Source organism: Fundulus heteroclitus, chromosome 11, assembly GCF_011125445.2.
Source record: "Fundulus heteroclitus isolate FHET01 chromosome 11, MU-UCD_Fhet_4.1, whole genome shotgun sequence".
Taxonomy (NCBI): domain Eukaryota; kingdom Metazoa; phylum Chordata; class Actinopteri; order Cyprinodontiformes; family Fundulidae; genus Fundulus; species Fundulus heteroclitus.
In genome coordinates, this window is record NC_046371.1 from 32733447 (window position 1) to 32748466 (window position 15020).

At 44.1% G+C, this 15020-nt stretch overlaps 1 protein-coding gene across 1 annotated transcript in view; it reads right to left on the reverse strand.

Moving 5' to 3' along the window:
- Nucleotides 1–15020, reverse strand: part of LOC105916568 (E3 ubiquitin-protein ligase RNF43) — a 125768-nt gene that overhangs the window by 28401 nt on the left and 82347 nt on the right. Inside the window, exon 2 of the mRNA XM_012851122.3 lies at nucleotides 12344–12457. Within this exon, the coding sequence (XP_012706576.2) occupies nucleotides 12344–12457 (114 nt within the window). The remainder of the gene's footprint in view (nucleotides 1–12343; nucleotides 12458–15020) is intronic.

The window sequence follows — 15020 nt, forward strand, 5'->3', positions numbered from 1 at the left end:
GCTGGGCAGAGAGATGAACCGGTGGCTAAAGAGTCCTTACCTAATAGAGGTATTCAGGATGGAGCCTAAATAATTAGGACCACAGGTGAGTGGAATAGGGGGACAAGATCTGCTTATTGACCTTGTGGATCTGGCTCAGGGAGAATAATTAACAGATAAATAAGCAGAAAAATAACGAAACAGAGGCATGAAAGGAAACTCAAAGGCCTAACACCCACAGACGATGACACCATCAGGAGGTTTAGTTTTTAACCTGCCATTGATTGGCTGGAACATGAGCTCCTTCTTTGAGTGAGGGCACAGATAAAGATGCAAAAATGAGACATGCTTCATCAGATGTATCTAATACAAGCGATTGGCATTTGGAACAGGGGTACTAGTATGAGGTAATAGTATGGACATTAATCTACCAGGTAGCTTTACTGTTAAGGAAAACTTGCTTGATTATCACCAAGTTGTGTTTGCATTTTAACACCATGCTACTATATTCTGGTAGAAAAAAAAATAGTTTGAAAAAATTTCAAACACAAAACTGGTAAAAGTCCTGAATTTAAATGACAAATTGACCCTTTTAGGATGTTACTGTTTGTGGATTTTCTTAATTTTTCCCACCTGGAACACAGAAAACTCCAACTTCCCAGTCCAAACAGAGCATGCAGTTGATTCAAGTAGTGGTAAAATATGTAATATTTGAATGGGACACTCCATTAGGAACTCATGTGTTGGCATCTGCCGCTGACATATTGTATATAAACAGATGCGACATCATTCTACACGTGTATAGCCTGTAAACCGTTAAGAGAGCCAGCAGAGGATGTTGGAATGTAACGCTCCTTTAAATGCTCATGGTTAATGTGTCTAATTCTGCTATGTGTATTATTCAGCAAACGTTCACCTAGAAAAAGCTCTTGAACCCCTAACACAGAGGTGCGAGTGAGACAACCATAGGGTTAGGGGTGAACATCGATGGGAAGAGTTGAAATGGGATGCGGACTGTGCTACTGCCTGCAACACAGCTTTTAATTTGTCTTGATTAGACATAATGAACTCAAAACAGGTCAATGAGGCTTAAATAAGTTTTTACAAAAAAACAAATTTTTAAATAGATTCTATAATAACTGTTCTACCTACCATACGAGCCAATTAAACCATTTCCCTTGGCAAGCAGCAGCATGTTTAACCTTAGCACTCTGAAGACACGGTACTAGAGTCGGGTCATTTAATTGAAGCTGTTGGTGGGTTTTAATATACGTTTTGACCAGGAAGGACTTTAAGTCCTCTTTCTGGTTACCATGATGCAGAAAAAAGATGGATCGGATTTAATATCTGTTAGACAGAGCTAAGAAAATGTATTAACTGGGTATTTTCATGACAGAATTGTAAATTCTGCTGTTTGTTTTTACATATCTTACTGCGCTTAAGATCCATACAAGAAATAAGTATAAAATTTGGGCCGTCACACATTAGAAGCAGATGGCTTGCAATCCACAAACAAGTAGGTGATAGTCCAACTGTTACTATTTTGAAGAGATGCTCCCCACTAGGCAACTCTGTAGACATCTCACTGTTTTGGTACAAAAACTTTGTGGCGGCCCGGCTGAAAAAGTCCAGTTGGACTGGAGCACCAGAGCAGCCAGAAGAAGCCGCCTTTGCCTGTAAAAATGCAGAGCATGTCCATGGTCAACGGGGGGAGCAGAAAAGTGAGAAAGTGGAAGCAACATGCTGTTAATCGTCAGCCAGTGGGGGGAGAGCCAGCAACTGAAACCATCACTGGCAGCAACTCGAGCAAACAACACATCTTCCAACTTCCGTGTAAGTGCTGAGAGGAGATTCTGCTCTTCCTGTAGCTCCGAGTCAATGTTTGGCTTAGCAACGCAGCCATAATTTGCGAAACCGACAAGACATGACAGGATGAGACGAGGGAGCACAGCGGAGACCCTCTGCAAATCACTCACACCTTGTTGGTAGTAGTGATGACAGCGCTGTACAGAAGTGAATGTCAACAATGCAGCAGGTCAAGGTGGCGCGCTGAGATCTGACCGTGGGTCCGTCTAGCTCCTGAGTCTACCCCAGAAACGCTTTAATGCTCCCTGCATCCAGCAATCTGGAAGGTTGGTGATGCTGGTAGATTATTTTTGGGAAATATAATACATATTAGGATGACAACAGCATTCCAAATGTCTATTTCTACCTCTCCAGCTTTCACCAGCAGTGAATCATTTACCTCATAAGCTTTTTAAAGAGAGCAAACACAGTAAAACCAGGTTTTACTAATATTTTTAAACAAAGTCAGAATGATAAAAAAAATTCCCAGATTTAAATTGTCTTTCATGTCTTTTCTTATAGGAAAAGCGCTAAAACAGCAGTCCCATGTCTTTTGACATGTAGACCTTTACCTCATAGGTTTCCAAAAGGCTGCCAACATTTCTAATTCTAGCATGCTTTATAACAGCCAGAGGTCGATACCATAAAACAAACCAACTTTGTCAGCTCCGGTCAGCCTTCATGTTATCTACTGAAAGTCTTCTTCTCTCTCAGCAGACATGTCTCGACATGTAAAAAAAAAAAGGTTTCTTTTAAAAAGCTTCTTACATCTCTGTGCTTCTTCCGATTTCATCTTTGGTGGCCTTTCAGAAACCACTAAAACAGCTCTCCCAAAATCTACACGGCTGCAAAATGCAAAGGACACCACATGCTTTTTGAAGTGGTGACAAAAACAGGAATGCGATTCTCATTAAGTAGGAAAAGCTGCAGCCCTCCTCTCTTTGTTTGGTTGCTCGCTAAGCAAAGCTCTCAATGAATGGTCTCCCCCAGTAATAAAGGCATATTCTGATGCTCCTAATTGCCCCCCCCCCCCCACACACACACACACAGCTTTTTTCCACAGACATACTTTTAAAAGTTCACGGCTGTACATTACAGTTAGTGCCACACCTACAGATTCCACCTTGTTGGTGAACTCCCATTGTAAACCAGTGGGAAATTTCTTTCAAGATGTTTCCCTACTCAGCTGGTTAACGCTAAACTGACCCTGCCAGATGTATTTCGCTCCGCCTAGCTCCACTCACATCCGTCTGGGACCTCTCCATAGGAATTGCCTTTATTGAAGGCTAGGCCTTACCAAAAATCCTTGCATATGATTGGATAAGCCAGTTGTCTGTCATCTTTATCGACGTGCTATTTCAACCACTCACACTGAAGCCAACCCGTGACGCTGTGAGAGCGAGGCAGGAAAAAACAAAACTTAAAAAAAAAAAAAAAAAATTTATGTGTTTGCGGCTCTAGTGGCACGCATTTTATTGACAGTGAGCTGACAGGAAGAGAGGGGAAGACAGGCGGCAAAGCGCCGCGGGTCAGAGTCGATCCCGGGCCGACCGCGTTGAGGACTAAAGGCCTCCTAATATGGTTTGCGCTAACCGCTCCGCCGCGAACGCGCCCCGGAAAACAAAACTTGCCAAATGCGGTCGGGAGAAGGGCGAAAACATGGTTTCCACCAACAAAAGCCTTCAGAGCCGTTCTCTGATGTTCTTTTAATGAAACAATATTAGGTAGATTGGACAACACGGAAGAAATAGCAGCATCAATGTTAACGCTTGCTTCCTCGATGTGAGCCGCCATTGCTGTCTAAATCAAAACAGTCTCACGTCACGGTCGCTTCTCCACTACGTCACATCTATGAAACTCCAGCCCTGCGTCCTGATTGGCTAGACAATAAAATTGGTTGGAGAAATCACTCTCTATGGGAGATGTCCCAGATGGATGTGAGTGGAGCTAGACGGAGCGACATCCGTCCGGCAAGGGTCAGGTTAGGTTAACGCAGCTGTCGGTCCCTAATGCGTGGGCAATCTTCCCGAAATTGTGCCTCCAGCCTTCCAGAGATAAGGTGGAGGTCAACAAACAGCATCCCACAGCTTGTTTGGGTGACTCTAGATTGAAAAACATTTGCGCTGCCCCTGACTTTTCTTTGCCCGAAACATTCCTCCCATGGGAATGCGACAACTCAGCTCCTGTAGTCGTGCCTCGATCTTTCCTCTGTGGAGCATGAGGAAACGCTCCAAAACACCATATAGACTGAGCTGCAATGATGCTGTACTTTTAAAGGAGAAGTCCGGTCAGTAAGGAAAAATCCGTGGGTAATTAGCTATACCTAAAACTAATACGTTCGTAGTGATTTAATGAATTTAGCGTTAATCAATAAGAAAATAAAAGCATGACTTTGTCGTCTCGATCACTATGTATGGGGGCAGCCATTATTGCCCATATTTGGGCAATAATGGCCTTTGTGGGCATTGTTTTAACAATAGCTCTGGCGAATTTTAAATGGTGAAGTTCTCTCGAAATCCGAAATAATTGTTGTTGATCGCAGCTGTGTACAACAGTTCCTATTGAATTAGATTGTAGAGCGCAGTGCCTTACCGCGACATTACGTCACAGGATGTGATGTCAGGCGATGTTCCAATACATCGGGTAAAAGTGGAATTTCATGAGTTAGTGAGGTAGTTTTTTTAGCGTGTTTCTGAAAGTGTAGTCGATTGTTTGGGCTCTAAACTAAGTGACGTTGAAATATCCCTCCCCCTCATAACGCACAGAGAACATAACGCATCCTGACAGGAGCAGAGAGTAAACTCAGAAAGAGCCACTCTGCCCATGTTTTCTGCAGTTTACAGTTGCAATAACTGATGATAACTGCTGAAAGTAGATTAGGCGGTGCATGCCACACAATTTCCAGTGATGATTCTGCTTAGCAGTGTGATGAACCTCAGTGTCTGTCGTTGTTTCCTGCGTCTGTAAATCCTTATTAGACGTTCATTTGTCTCATCCACTTCCCAAAAGCCGACTCTCTCAAATAAATTTACCAAAGGTTGCCTTCTTCCCCTGACTCTCCGCAAACACCGAAATATCACAATATCAAGCATAACATCCTGAATGTTACGGGCGCCGCCGTTTTGTTTTGCTGCTTCCACCTTCAATCCCAGACAGCGGTAGTACCGCAGATCGCCACTAGGAGGCGAGGAGCAACCAAGGAACCAGGACTGTGGTGTGTAAACGGTCGTCTTGGCTTGGTTAACTGATCCAAGTTCAGACTGGTCTCGGCTCGGCTCGGTTAAAAAAGTGTAGTGTAAACGGGCCTAAAGTGTGGCTTTATTAAAAACCCTCAAAGAAGAACAAGAGAGAGAAGACTCTGGTTTGGAAAAAATACCCCCACCCAACAAACAAAACACCGCTCTCAAATACAAACCGAATGGAAATTGGGGAAAAAAAATAACACTGCAGCACATGGGGAAAAGTAAAAAGTGAGCAAACTGCATGAAAAAGGACATTCATTGGGATGCTGATTTAACCAGATCCCGCTGGCTTCTATAATGGGGACAATGATTTTCAGATTTTCTTGCAGGATCGCCATGTAATTAGCTCCATCCGTCAAACCATCTCCTTTGACAGGTTTCCCTGTCCCTGCAGAGGAAAAGCATCTCCATAGCATGATGATGCCACCAACACGTGAGGATGGTGGGTTCAAGGTAATGTACAGTTTTAGCTCTCCGTCAGACATAGTGTTTCGCATCCACCTTCTCCCACATGTTTGCCGTGTCCCCTGATTGGCTTGGCTCAGAAAGCTCGGCTGGAATTTGTCTGTTTAAGCAGTTGCTCTGCTGCATGTTATTAGGAGACTTCAAAGAGATGGGACGGCTACAAAAGACTGATTTCAGGCTTCTCGTTCTCACTGGCCTTGGTCGCTTTTATTCGAGGGGACGGTTGGTGTCTTTGCCCCAAAAACATAGTCAAAGTGTCAAAACTAGTCCTTTTTATTTCATAACTGATAAGAGACAGACGCCTCTTTGCATATATTAAAGATCAGATCGTGTCTGACTTTCTTAAATACTAAGTTAATCAGGGGTGTTTAAAAAGCTGTATGTAAATGTAATATGTAAGCTTAACTTTTTTTCCCCTCAACCATTTTTCAAATCACCGTCAAAGAGCAGAAGGAAGATTACTTTCACAAAAAAGAATTAAGAAACAGCTTGTATGGTTTGGTGAAAGGACTAAAAAACAGACTTTAAACTGTCCCCATGTGGTTTTTTTTAGAGGTTTTATGTAGTAGACAGGGAGTTTATCTGATATTGGAAACAGATTAAATTTGGGGGTGGTGTGTGTTTGTGTTTACTTCAGATATTGGAACGTGTGCGATTCTCGCAGCTCCTTTAAAGCCAAGCCAACGAAGGAAGAAAAGGTCCAGAAAGAGACAGAAAGTCCTCGTTCATCCCCTGGAATACAACCGTCTACCACTGTCTGGCACAGGCGAGCAGATAATGATTTTTTCGGGCGGGAAATCAAAGCGAAATTCAGAAGTCTTCAAACACTGACACATTTCGCAGCAGCCAGAACGTCCATTGTATACCTGCTGCTTTCTGCATTTAGTGGAAAAGCTAAAATATCTGTTATTTTCCAGATGTTTCCCGATGTTCCTCCTCTTTGACGTGTCCCAGCTGAACTGGAGACACTGGCCCCGGTAAAAAAAAAAAAAAAAAAAAAGAGATGCCAAAGGCAGCTGCCATTGCAGTTCCAGACCCTGTCTTTCCTACGTAAGAAAGAACAGCCTAAGGCAACAGTCACCCCTTGCAGACAGTAAGACAAGGACAAAAAAAGAAAACAGTTGTTGTGATTTATACCCCCATCAATGGGCTTTCTTTTATTTTCAACCACTTCCTGTCACTGGAACTGCATTTACTGGTCTGGAAGCAGAGGCAACAGTAGAAGTCCAACCTAACCATTAAGAGCAGTTTATGACTTCCTTCTTATTTTTTGTCGAATGGAGCGGAGCCTGCAAGTTAGGTCAGCCAGTCAAATGGAGCTGTCACATGTGATCTGTGGCCAATCACACCCTTCAATCCTTCCACATGAATGCTTTATTTGAACTGTGCAGCAGCAGTAGAAAATCCCCTCTTCCATATGGATGCTGCGCTGACTCTCCTTCTTTCCAACAGTCCCGTATCCTCCTGCAGGCTGGGAGGGTAGATCTTGTCACACCAGCCGGATTATTATTTTTTGTTTTCGAAACGTATCTGCAGGAAGGAAATGGATTGTATTCAAAACAGCAGGCTCCAATCATGTTGTCCAAATAACTCTAAAGCAGCACAGGTTTTGAAGTTTTCATGTTAAACCTGGGTAAGGATTGTAGGTTTGTTTTTCACCTGCTGTCAAGGACCCCCAATGGCTTAAATTTGTTTCTGTGCAACAAGCACAAGCGCATTGCAAAACAAACCGCAGAAACCCCAATGCTTATGTGCAATTCAGATCTGTCGTTTTGATTAATTAAACTGTAGTTTCTAATCCTGCTCTTTCCAAAACACCTAGTAACCAGGTCAACGCCTGCACAAATCACCTTCCTCATCACAGTGTTGCCCAGAGGTAGGCGTGTAGCTGCAGTCGTCTGCGTGATAAGACACAAGTTATTCAGGCGCACTGCTTTAATAGTTCCCAGAGAAAACAACAAAAAAAAGCTTCTGGTGACTTCTGGTGTTGATCAATTTGAGGCTATGCAGTGTTTCCCCCTGGAATTTGCTTATGCGAGGCGTTGTGTTGTCGGACCGGTGGAGAGCAAATAAGCTTTGCGCGGACGACCGGCGGAGCGGAGCGCCTGTTTTTTCACTGCCATTTACTATATGCACGCGCCAAAGCAACAACAAAAAAACGCCTGTCACCGTCAAATAAACATGCAAGCATATCGAGTTAGCTTCTTTTTTTTTTTTTTTTTTGGAATGTTGGCGAGGCGGTAGCGTGAGTTTGGCGGGACGGCCGCCTCGTCAAGATAGTGCTGCGGGAAACACTCCTATGCTACATCTCCAAGTATGTACGGAAATTTAAAATGTATCTTAAAATGTGGACCTCCAATAAAATGTGTGTGGGGCAGTAGGAAAACAGTGGCTCTTTTAGTTCTAATGCTGTATTTTTCAAAGCATTACAAGAGTTTTTCAAAGGGTTTATCGTGTATATACAGTCAGGTGAGGAATCGGGCAGCTGTGAGTTTTTGACTGAGGACTGGGTAAGAATTAAGAAATGGAAAGTCCTGGGCCGTGTCAAAGCCTGGGGTGACTTTAAACGGTACGTGCCAGAAACCGCTCAAACATTTCACACATGAAAGCGAGGAGTGGGACAGACTTTCCAAGATTAATATTTGCTCTTAAATTCCTTTTGCCAGAGGTAATGTTTTTAGTGAAAAATCAATGTTAATATTTCTTCATTAAAAAAATAATACTTAATTCGATGACCACGTTTTATCACAACCGCAAATATACCCAACATCCGAATACTGATGGCATGCAATCAGCATTTCTACTGTAGCAAAGCAGTAGATATTAAAATATAATTGTTAAAATAAAATATTAACAATTGGAATTACAACTAGTAAATCAAAAATACAACAAGCTGACACCAAGTAGAATGCAAATAGAATATAGAATACAGGATTGCTGTCCATTACAACTGAACCAAGGATCCAATTAACACAACTTATTCAGCTTTGTCCTTAAAAGTTGGACGTCTACTATTTAAAAGGGCAGCTTGTTGTCACAGTCCAAGCCTCAGTACATATGATTCCTTAATGTAAACTTACATATACATACGTAAGTTCAAATTAGGAATCAAATTAAAAGGTAGAGTCGGAGATTTTCCCAGAAATGTAAGTAAGAAATGCCCAAGTCCCTTTTTGCATAACTGCGCATGCGCAGGACCGTCGTACCTTTCGCTCCTCAGGGGGATCGTATGAAAAAATCTTCCAAGTCCACTCTGGTCTAATTTCTTTCTACTGAGGCCTTCCTCGTCTTCTGATAAACTTGGTTTGCTTATTGCTCTCAGACCAATCCCTGCCATTCGGACAGAATCTAGAGTCACCTGAATGGCAGTTTTTACAGACCTGCAGCTCTCAAAGATATCAAATATTTGAACCTCCTTTTTCTGAATACATGATTCAATGACTACTGTCAGGATGGAAGAACCATTTTACCCAGTATAACAAAAAGTGTTTCTGAACAGGATTACCAACTATAGCTTTAAGATTTTTCACAGGCTGGCAAAACCAGATTCGTTCCCAAAGAATGTTCATCATGGTGGCTTTTGTTTGTCAGTACTAACTCAATATGCTGAGAAACACAAAAGACTACATATTTTTAGGGTAATTATCTGTATGGGCAAAAATGCTAAATACGAAAACCATGAGTAGTAAATTTAAACTACTAGTTTTCTAACTTCCTGCGGAAGCTAACTGTGCAGCAGTTCATAGTGCCTATGTGTAAACATTTGGTGCAGGTTTGGTTTCAGCTGGGCTTTTTATTCATGTCCCTTTCCACAGTTGTGTTGCTACTAGCAACGTTAATAATTATTTCTTTGATTTGACACAAGAACGATCTGGATGCAGAAATAAGAGTTGGTAAAGAATCTGACATGTTAAAGCAGATGTATATACGTTTTGATCCACAATGTGATCGGCAGAGGAACTTTTGGAAAGCATGCGTCAAATAACACACAGATTCGATGAACAAATACATGATCTTGAAAGACATTGCTAAAGTAGACAGGATTACTGCTCAATCGGGCCAAGAGGTCTTCTCATCTGAGGGGCAGAATCAATGAGAAAGCCTCTATGAGAGTTAACAAGTTGAGGCAAGGGCCCTGAACTTGTTAACTGTTGGAGCTGTTTCCACAAAAACAATCTAAGAGTCAAAATACTTCACAAAGCTGAGCTCTAAGTACGAGTCAAAGTGGTGATGAGAGAATATGTTAGGAGTAAAGTGTGAAGGGCGGGTTTCGTCAGCCTTTTCTTCCTGAATCTGTTGCTCTGCAGCTCGACCCGAGAACCCTTCCAGAGCCCACATGTAAACAGACGAGGCAGGCTGGCGAGCAGAAAGCAGACAGATCTTTTCCACTGGAGCGCAACATGCTGGCAGAGAGAGTATGCAGCCACTGCTTGTGTTATGTTGTGTGGCGCAGTGACGCAAAACCACTGGAGTGGTCCAAGGCTCCGATTCAGACATTTACAAAGAGAACGGGACACACAGGCTGGTGGGAATGAGCTACTGCTAAGAGGAAACTTCTGTAGGTTTTGGACTATTCCTGATTTTTAGAAACTGTCTAAGTATATTCATTAAAGAATTACATTAATAATTAATGGATTCATCCTCAGCTGTACACTTAGAGTTGTGCATGAGAAATCATAACAAATCTCGGCTATGGAATGCTCTCACGGTTGGTTTTCACTTATTTTGGGGTGAAACTCAAAATTCTGTTGTGTTCAACGAAAGGGCAACATGGTCAACGAGGTGGACGGTAGCCTCAGTAGTCGTAGTAGTGTGTCTGTGTGTCTGTAGAACAAGATGACATGTAAAAGGAGACTATGTATCTAGAATAGGGATGCGAAGAAAAACTGGTCAATGACCGCAACCTCAGCATTTTACACTTTGACCGACCGGTCGGAAACTAAAAAATCATAGATTTTTTTTCGTGTCAGTAAAAGTAAATATCTTTTTCTTTTATGCCTCGCAGAGATCAATAAAAATCTTGAATACTTATCTGTCCTTTAGAAGGGTATAGAAGTTGAGTTTTACTTGTCCTATATCCTGGAGGATTTTATTCTACAAGCAGATTTCCAGAAATTCAGAGATGGCTCTGTAACCTGGTTCCCTTGTTAGGAAAATCTGTGTATTATTTCACATTAATTGTCATCTTTTGAAATTAGAAAAGTAGAAGAATACATTTTGAACAGAAGATATGCCGGTGGCAATGTTCAAACACATGGTGGGAATCATCGGGTGGAGACCTTTGGAGAGACGGTTAGGTGAAGGAATCTCCTTGTAGTGGCTACAAAAATGCTAGAAAACCGACATAAAAACAAAGGACAGGAATGAAACTTTTTCCCCTCAAGGTTCTTAACCTCACTTTGTTTGCTTTACACTCTATTCTAAGTGTAAGTGGTGCAACATGAACCCTCTGTGGCTGTCCAAGTGTCTATAGGCTGGCAGGGGCGCCTTGCAGTCAGACTAAACCATAAACAAGTACCGCGCAGAGACCGACCCTCAGACGGCACTGCACATCCCATACAGTACAGTCTGATTCATCCTCTTCAAAGGCATGGGGTGAACTTCCCAACAGCTGCATGGTGCCCCCCCCCCCCCCCCCCCAGTAAATCCACCATGACCAAAAGCTCCGAATCTCACCAAGAAAAGGGAGGATGCAGGTGGCTGGACCAGAGTTTATTTCAACACATAGTTTCCAGGGAGCCAAAACAACAAGCCCCCCCCCCCCCCCCACCCCCCCGCCTCACAAACACATACCCCTCCCTCCTTAACTTCTCTGGATCTCAAAGACCATTAGCAGGGAGAGAGAGAGAGAGAGAGAGAGAGAGAGAGAGACAGAGAGAGAGAGAGAGAGAGAGAGAGCACTCGGAAGCAGTTGCCTTTTTTTCCACGGTCTCTTGCACGGGGGCGGGGGAACTTTGTGTTTATGGGACAACACAGTGTTGCCATTAAGGCTTTAATCAAAACTATTCTCTGCAGTCAGCCTTGAGTGACAGCCCCCCCCCCCCACACACACACACACACACACGTACACACACACTCTCGGAGAGAGCAACAGAAGGAGGAAGAGAAGGAGCAGGGAAACTGTGGGAATGTCTCTACATCGTCGCCGCGGTGGGCAGCTCCTCGACATGGCTTTAAATTAGGGGGAAAAGAAAACATCGGCTAAAAAAAAAGCGAGCCGCCTAACTATACTCCTGCCTGCTAATTTGTCACCACTTGAAAAAGGAGAGAGAAAAATAGCAACAGTTTAAATCACGGCACTTTAAAGCTGAGGGATGCCAGCCAGCGTGCATGGCAGAGTACTTAAAACGCAAGGGGGAGATTTGGGTCAGCTCCGACAAACTTACACATGCATTTAAATTATTGTGGCCCGATTCTGCGGAGGTCTGGCTGCATTGTTATTAGAGGGAAGCAGAAATGGAGAACCCTGCGTGTCTGGCTGGCTGAGATCGGAACAGTGACAGCTGGGGCCTGAAAGTCTTACATCCAGAGCCAGGGCTCATAGCCACTTGCTACATAGCAGCGCGGAGCTATTCCCACCCCCTCTGTTTTTTTTTTCAAGGCCTCACCCTGAAAGATCACTGTCCTGAAGAAGGAAACTCAGCCAAATATTTCCCTCAAAAGCCTTTTGTACTTTATCCAAAAGCGGAAGGAGAGCTAGGGAGAAGGCAGCGTGGCAAGATGTTTTATCTTTCTGCTGCCATGTCTAAAAGAACGACAAAAGACAGTGCCACGGAGAGGGGCATTCGTGTGCCCTTGTGCGTGAAGGGTACCTTATCCAGCAGCAGCGAGCAGCGGGGAACTCTGTGCTCCAGTTTGACGATGGTGATGAAGGCGCTGTCTTGTCGTTCATCATCGCTTGTGTTGCACAGAGACAGAGGGTGATACTGCAGAAAACACAGGGAGACAAGCAGGGTAAGAAAACATCGTTTCTACTGTCCAAACCACACGAACGCCTGAGAAACTGAGAAGTCTGAACCATTACAAAATATTACTGCAAGCTATTACAATTTCATGTCATTATGTGATAAAACAATTTCCCAGGTTCTGAAAACCCCATGCTCAATGCAATATCCAAAGGGGAGCATTAACCAGAGAAGTAGATAAGAGGTCTACGGTAACTTTGGAGGAGCTGCTTAGTTTCAAAGCTCAGCAAAGAACAACTATTAGTCTTGCACTTCATACATCGGGCCTTTATGAAAGAAGAAGAAAACCGTGAGACACGCAACGCACAGCAAACATGTGGTCAGATCAGAAAAAAACATGGTGGGGGCAGCATCATACTGTGATAACACTGTTCTTTGGCCTGGGACCTGGTGAAAATACAGGGGATAGCCGGATAGAGGTTGGGGGGTGCAAAAGACTTGAGACGGGGGCAGAGGTTAAGCTTCCAGCAGGACAGCGACCCTAAACATGCAGTCAGAGCGACAATTTCACATTAGATCCAAGCACATGCTTTCGAGTGTTCGTTTGGCCCAAAGTCCAGCACTAGCTCCGGTTGAGAATCTGTGACAAGACTGGAAAACTGCTGTTTACAGAGACTCTTCATCAGCTTTGGGTCCAGTCTTCTTTGATCACACGTCTTTGTAACACCACACTTGCAGCTGTAATGGCATACCGCGCAGGTGACGTCACCGACTCAAGAGCAACGCCCCTTTTGCCGCTTAGGTAGGGCATACAGGTAGAGAACGCCCGTAGCAACCAGCTATTACACGCACAACAGAACCAGCGATATGACCGACTTTGCAGCCGTTAAACTTTCCCAAGATGATGTCCCATGCTCACGGTTTACTGGTCGCACTGTCGAAGAACACACCAACCTTCAGCTCAAACGATGGCTTGAGTGTCGAGGGCTTAAAAAAACGGAAAACGGGCCGAGTTGATCGAACGGTAAGCTTTGTTTTTTTTCTTCCTGCGCGGTGGTCATGGCGTCGTCGGCGGTTTTTTTGTTTGTAATCAACGTCCAGGGATCGGTATATGTTTAATGTTTGTCTTATTTGAAATGTTTTTGAGTAAGCTATCCTGGTAGCAGGGTATCAAGTTAGCGCCTGCTACCATGATAGCCTATATGCTATCATGGTAGCAGGCACTTCAATATTAACATGTCGGCCACCAAAATACTCTTACCTGTTCACTACTTGATGTCACTGGAATTGGGTCAGGATGTTCTTCGGTTGTGCCCTTTCCTCCAACAAAATGCTTGCTACATATGTACGTGAATTTGGTAACTTTTTCCGGACTGAACTGTTGTGTAGGCCGACCGCACCGATGTACCCAGCGCACACATTTCTCCTTGGCAGTCTTGAAGAAAACATCCTTCATATGCGGCCGATCAGCGTACCTCGAGTCGCTGTTGCACGTTCCATAGCAACAATGTTTAAAGACCATGGATTTAGATTTGGAAAAAGCAGTCGTTTACCGAGTAAAACCAAGGGTAACGCACGTCTCTTTTACAGCGACACAGCGGCGGACTATGCAAGCTTGCCCTACTGCGTACCACGTGATGTGACGTCATCGTGGCGTTACGTTTCTAAAAATAGCTCGCTCGCGGTACGCCATTGCAGTGAAAGGCTGATCAGGAAAGAATCGACGCAGGGGAAGTTTAGGGAGTATAAATTCTCTTACCAGGTACTGTAGAGCTTAAAAAAAAACACACGTTTAACACACATGCAAACTAACGCAGGAATCAGAAGAAGAAACGTTGAAGGAGAGCTCCTAAAAAGACAAGCTAGAGGGTGAAGTTTTCACCCTAACGGACAAGAAAAGTCGGAGGCAGTTGTGTGTGAAGCTCCTCGTTCATAAACCAATGAAATCAATTACATGGAAGGTGCCGTTCACTCCCACACAAAGCCTCGAGGATCTAAAGAATGAGAGATAGGCTTTTGGAAGGAACATCTGATCCCCCCTGAAAGGGAGGAGAATCGTAAACTGCTGAAAGGCTGCATTTAACAGCTCAAGGGGATAGCCGCAGAGTTTGCAGGTCACAGACATGCTGTCACGAGTCATGGAGGCAGCAATATGCTCCTAACCCCCCATACACCTCCCAGTAAAGGCTTTCCCTGATCCGCTCTTGTTTCGGCACCCCAGCGGAGCAGTTACACCCTTCCCCCACCCTGTTTCGGGTCGGGCCTGGTCCGGAACGCTTCTGCCCCAATAGGCCCCTTCATGTGGCTGCGGGCCTCCCCCATAACTTGCCCAGCGGAAATCTCCAAATTAAAAAGACCCAAGGGTGACATCAACAGCTGGCATCCCCGGGGTTGGGGAATTGACGTAATGGGCTGCAAAGGGCTGGTGCATGTCTGTCAGGCAGAGAGAGGGAGAGGAGGCACGAAGGAAAACAGACTCCGAAGACCAGAGCGGGACAGCGAGACGCAAGGAAGCGGCAGAAAAACAGCAGCACCTCGCTGCAGTGAAGGTGGAGAGAAGCAGCTTAATACATCATGGGTTATA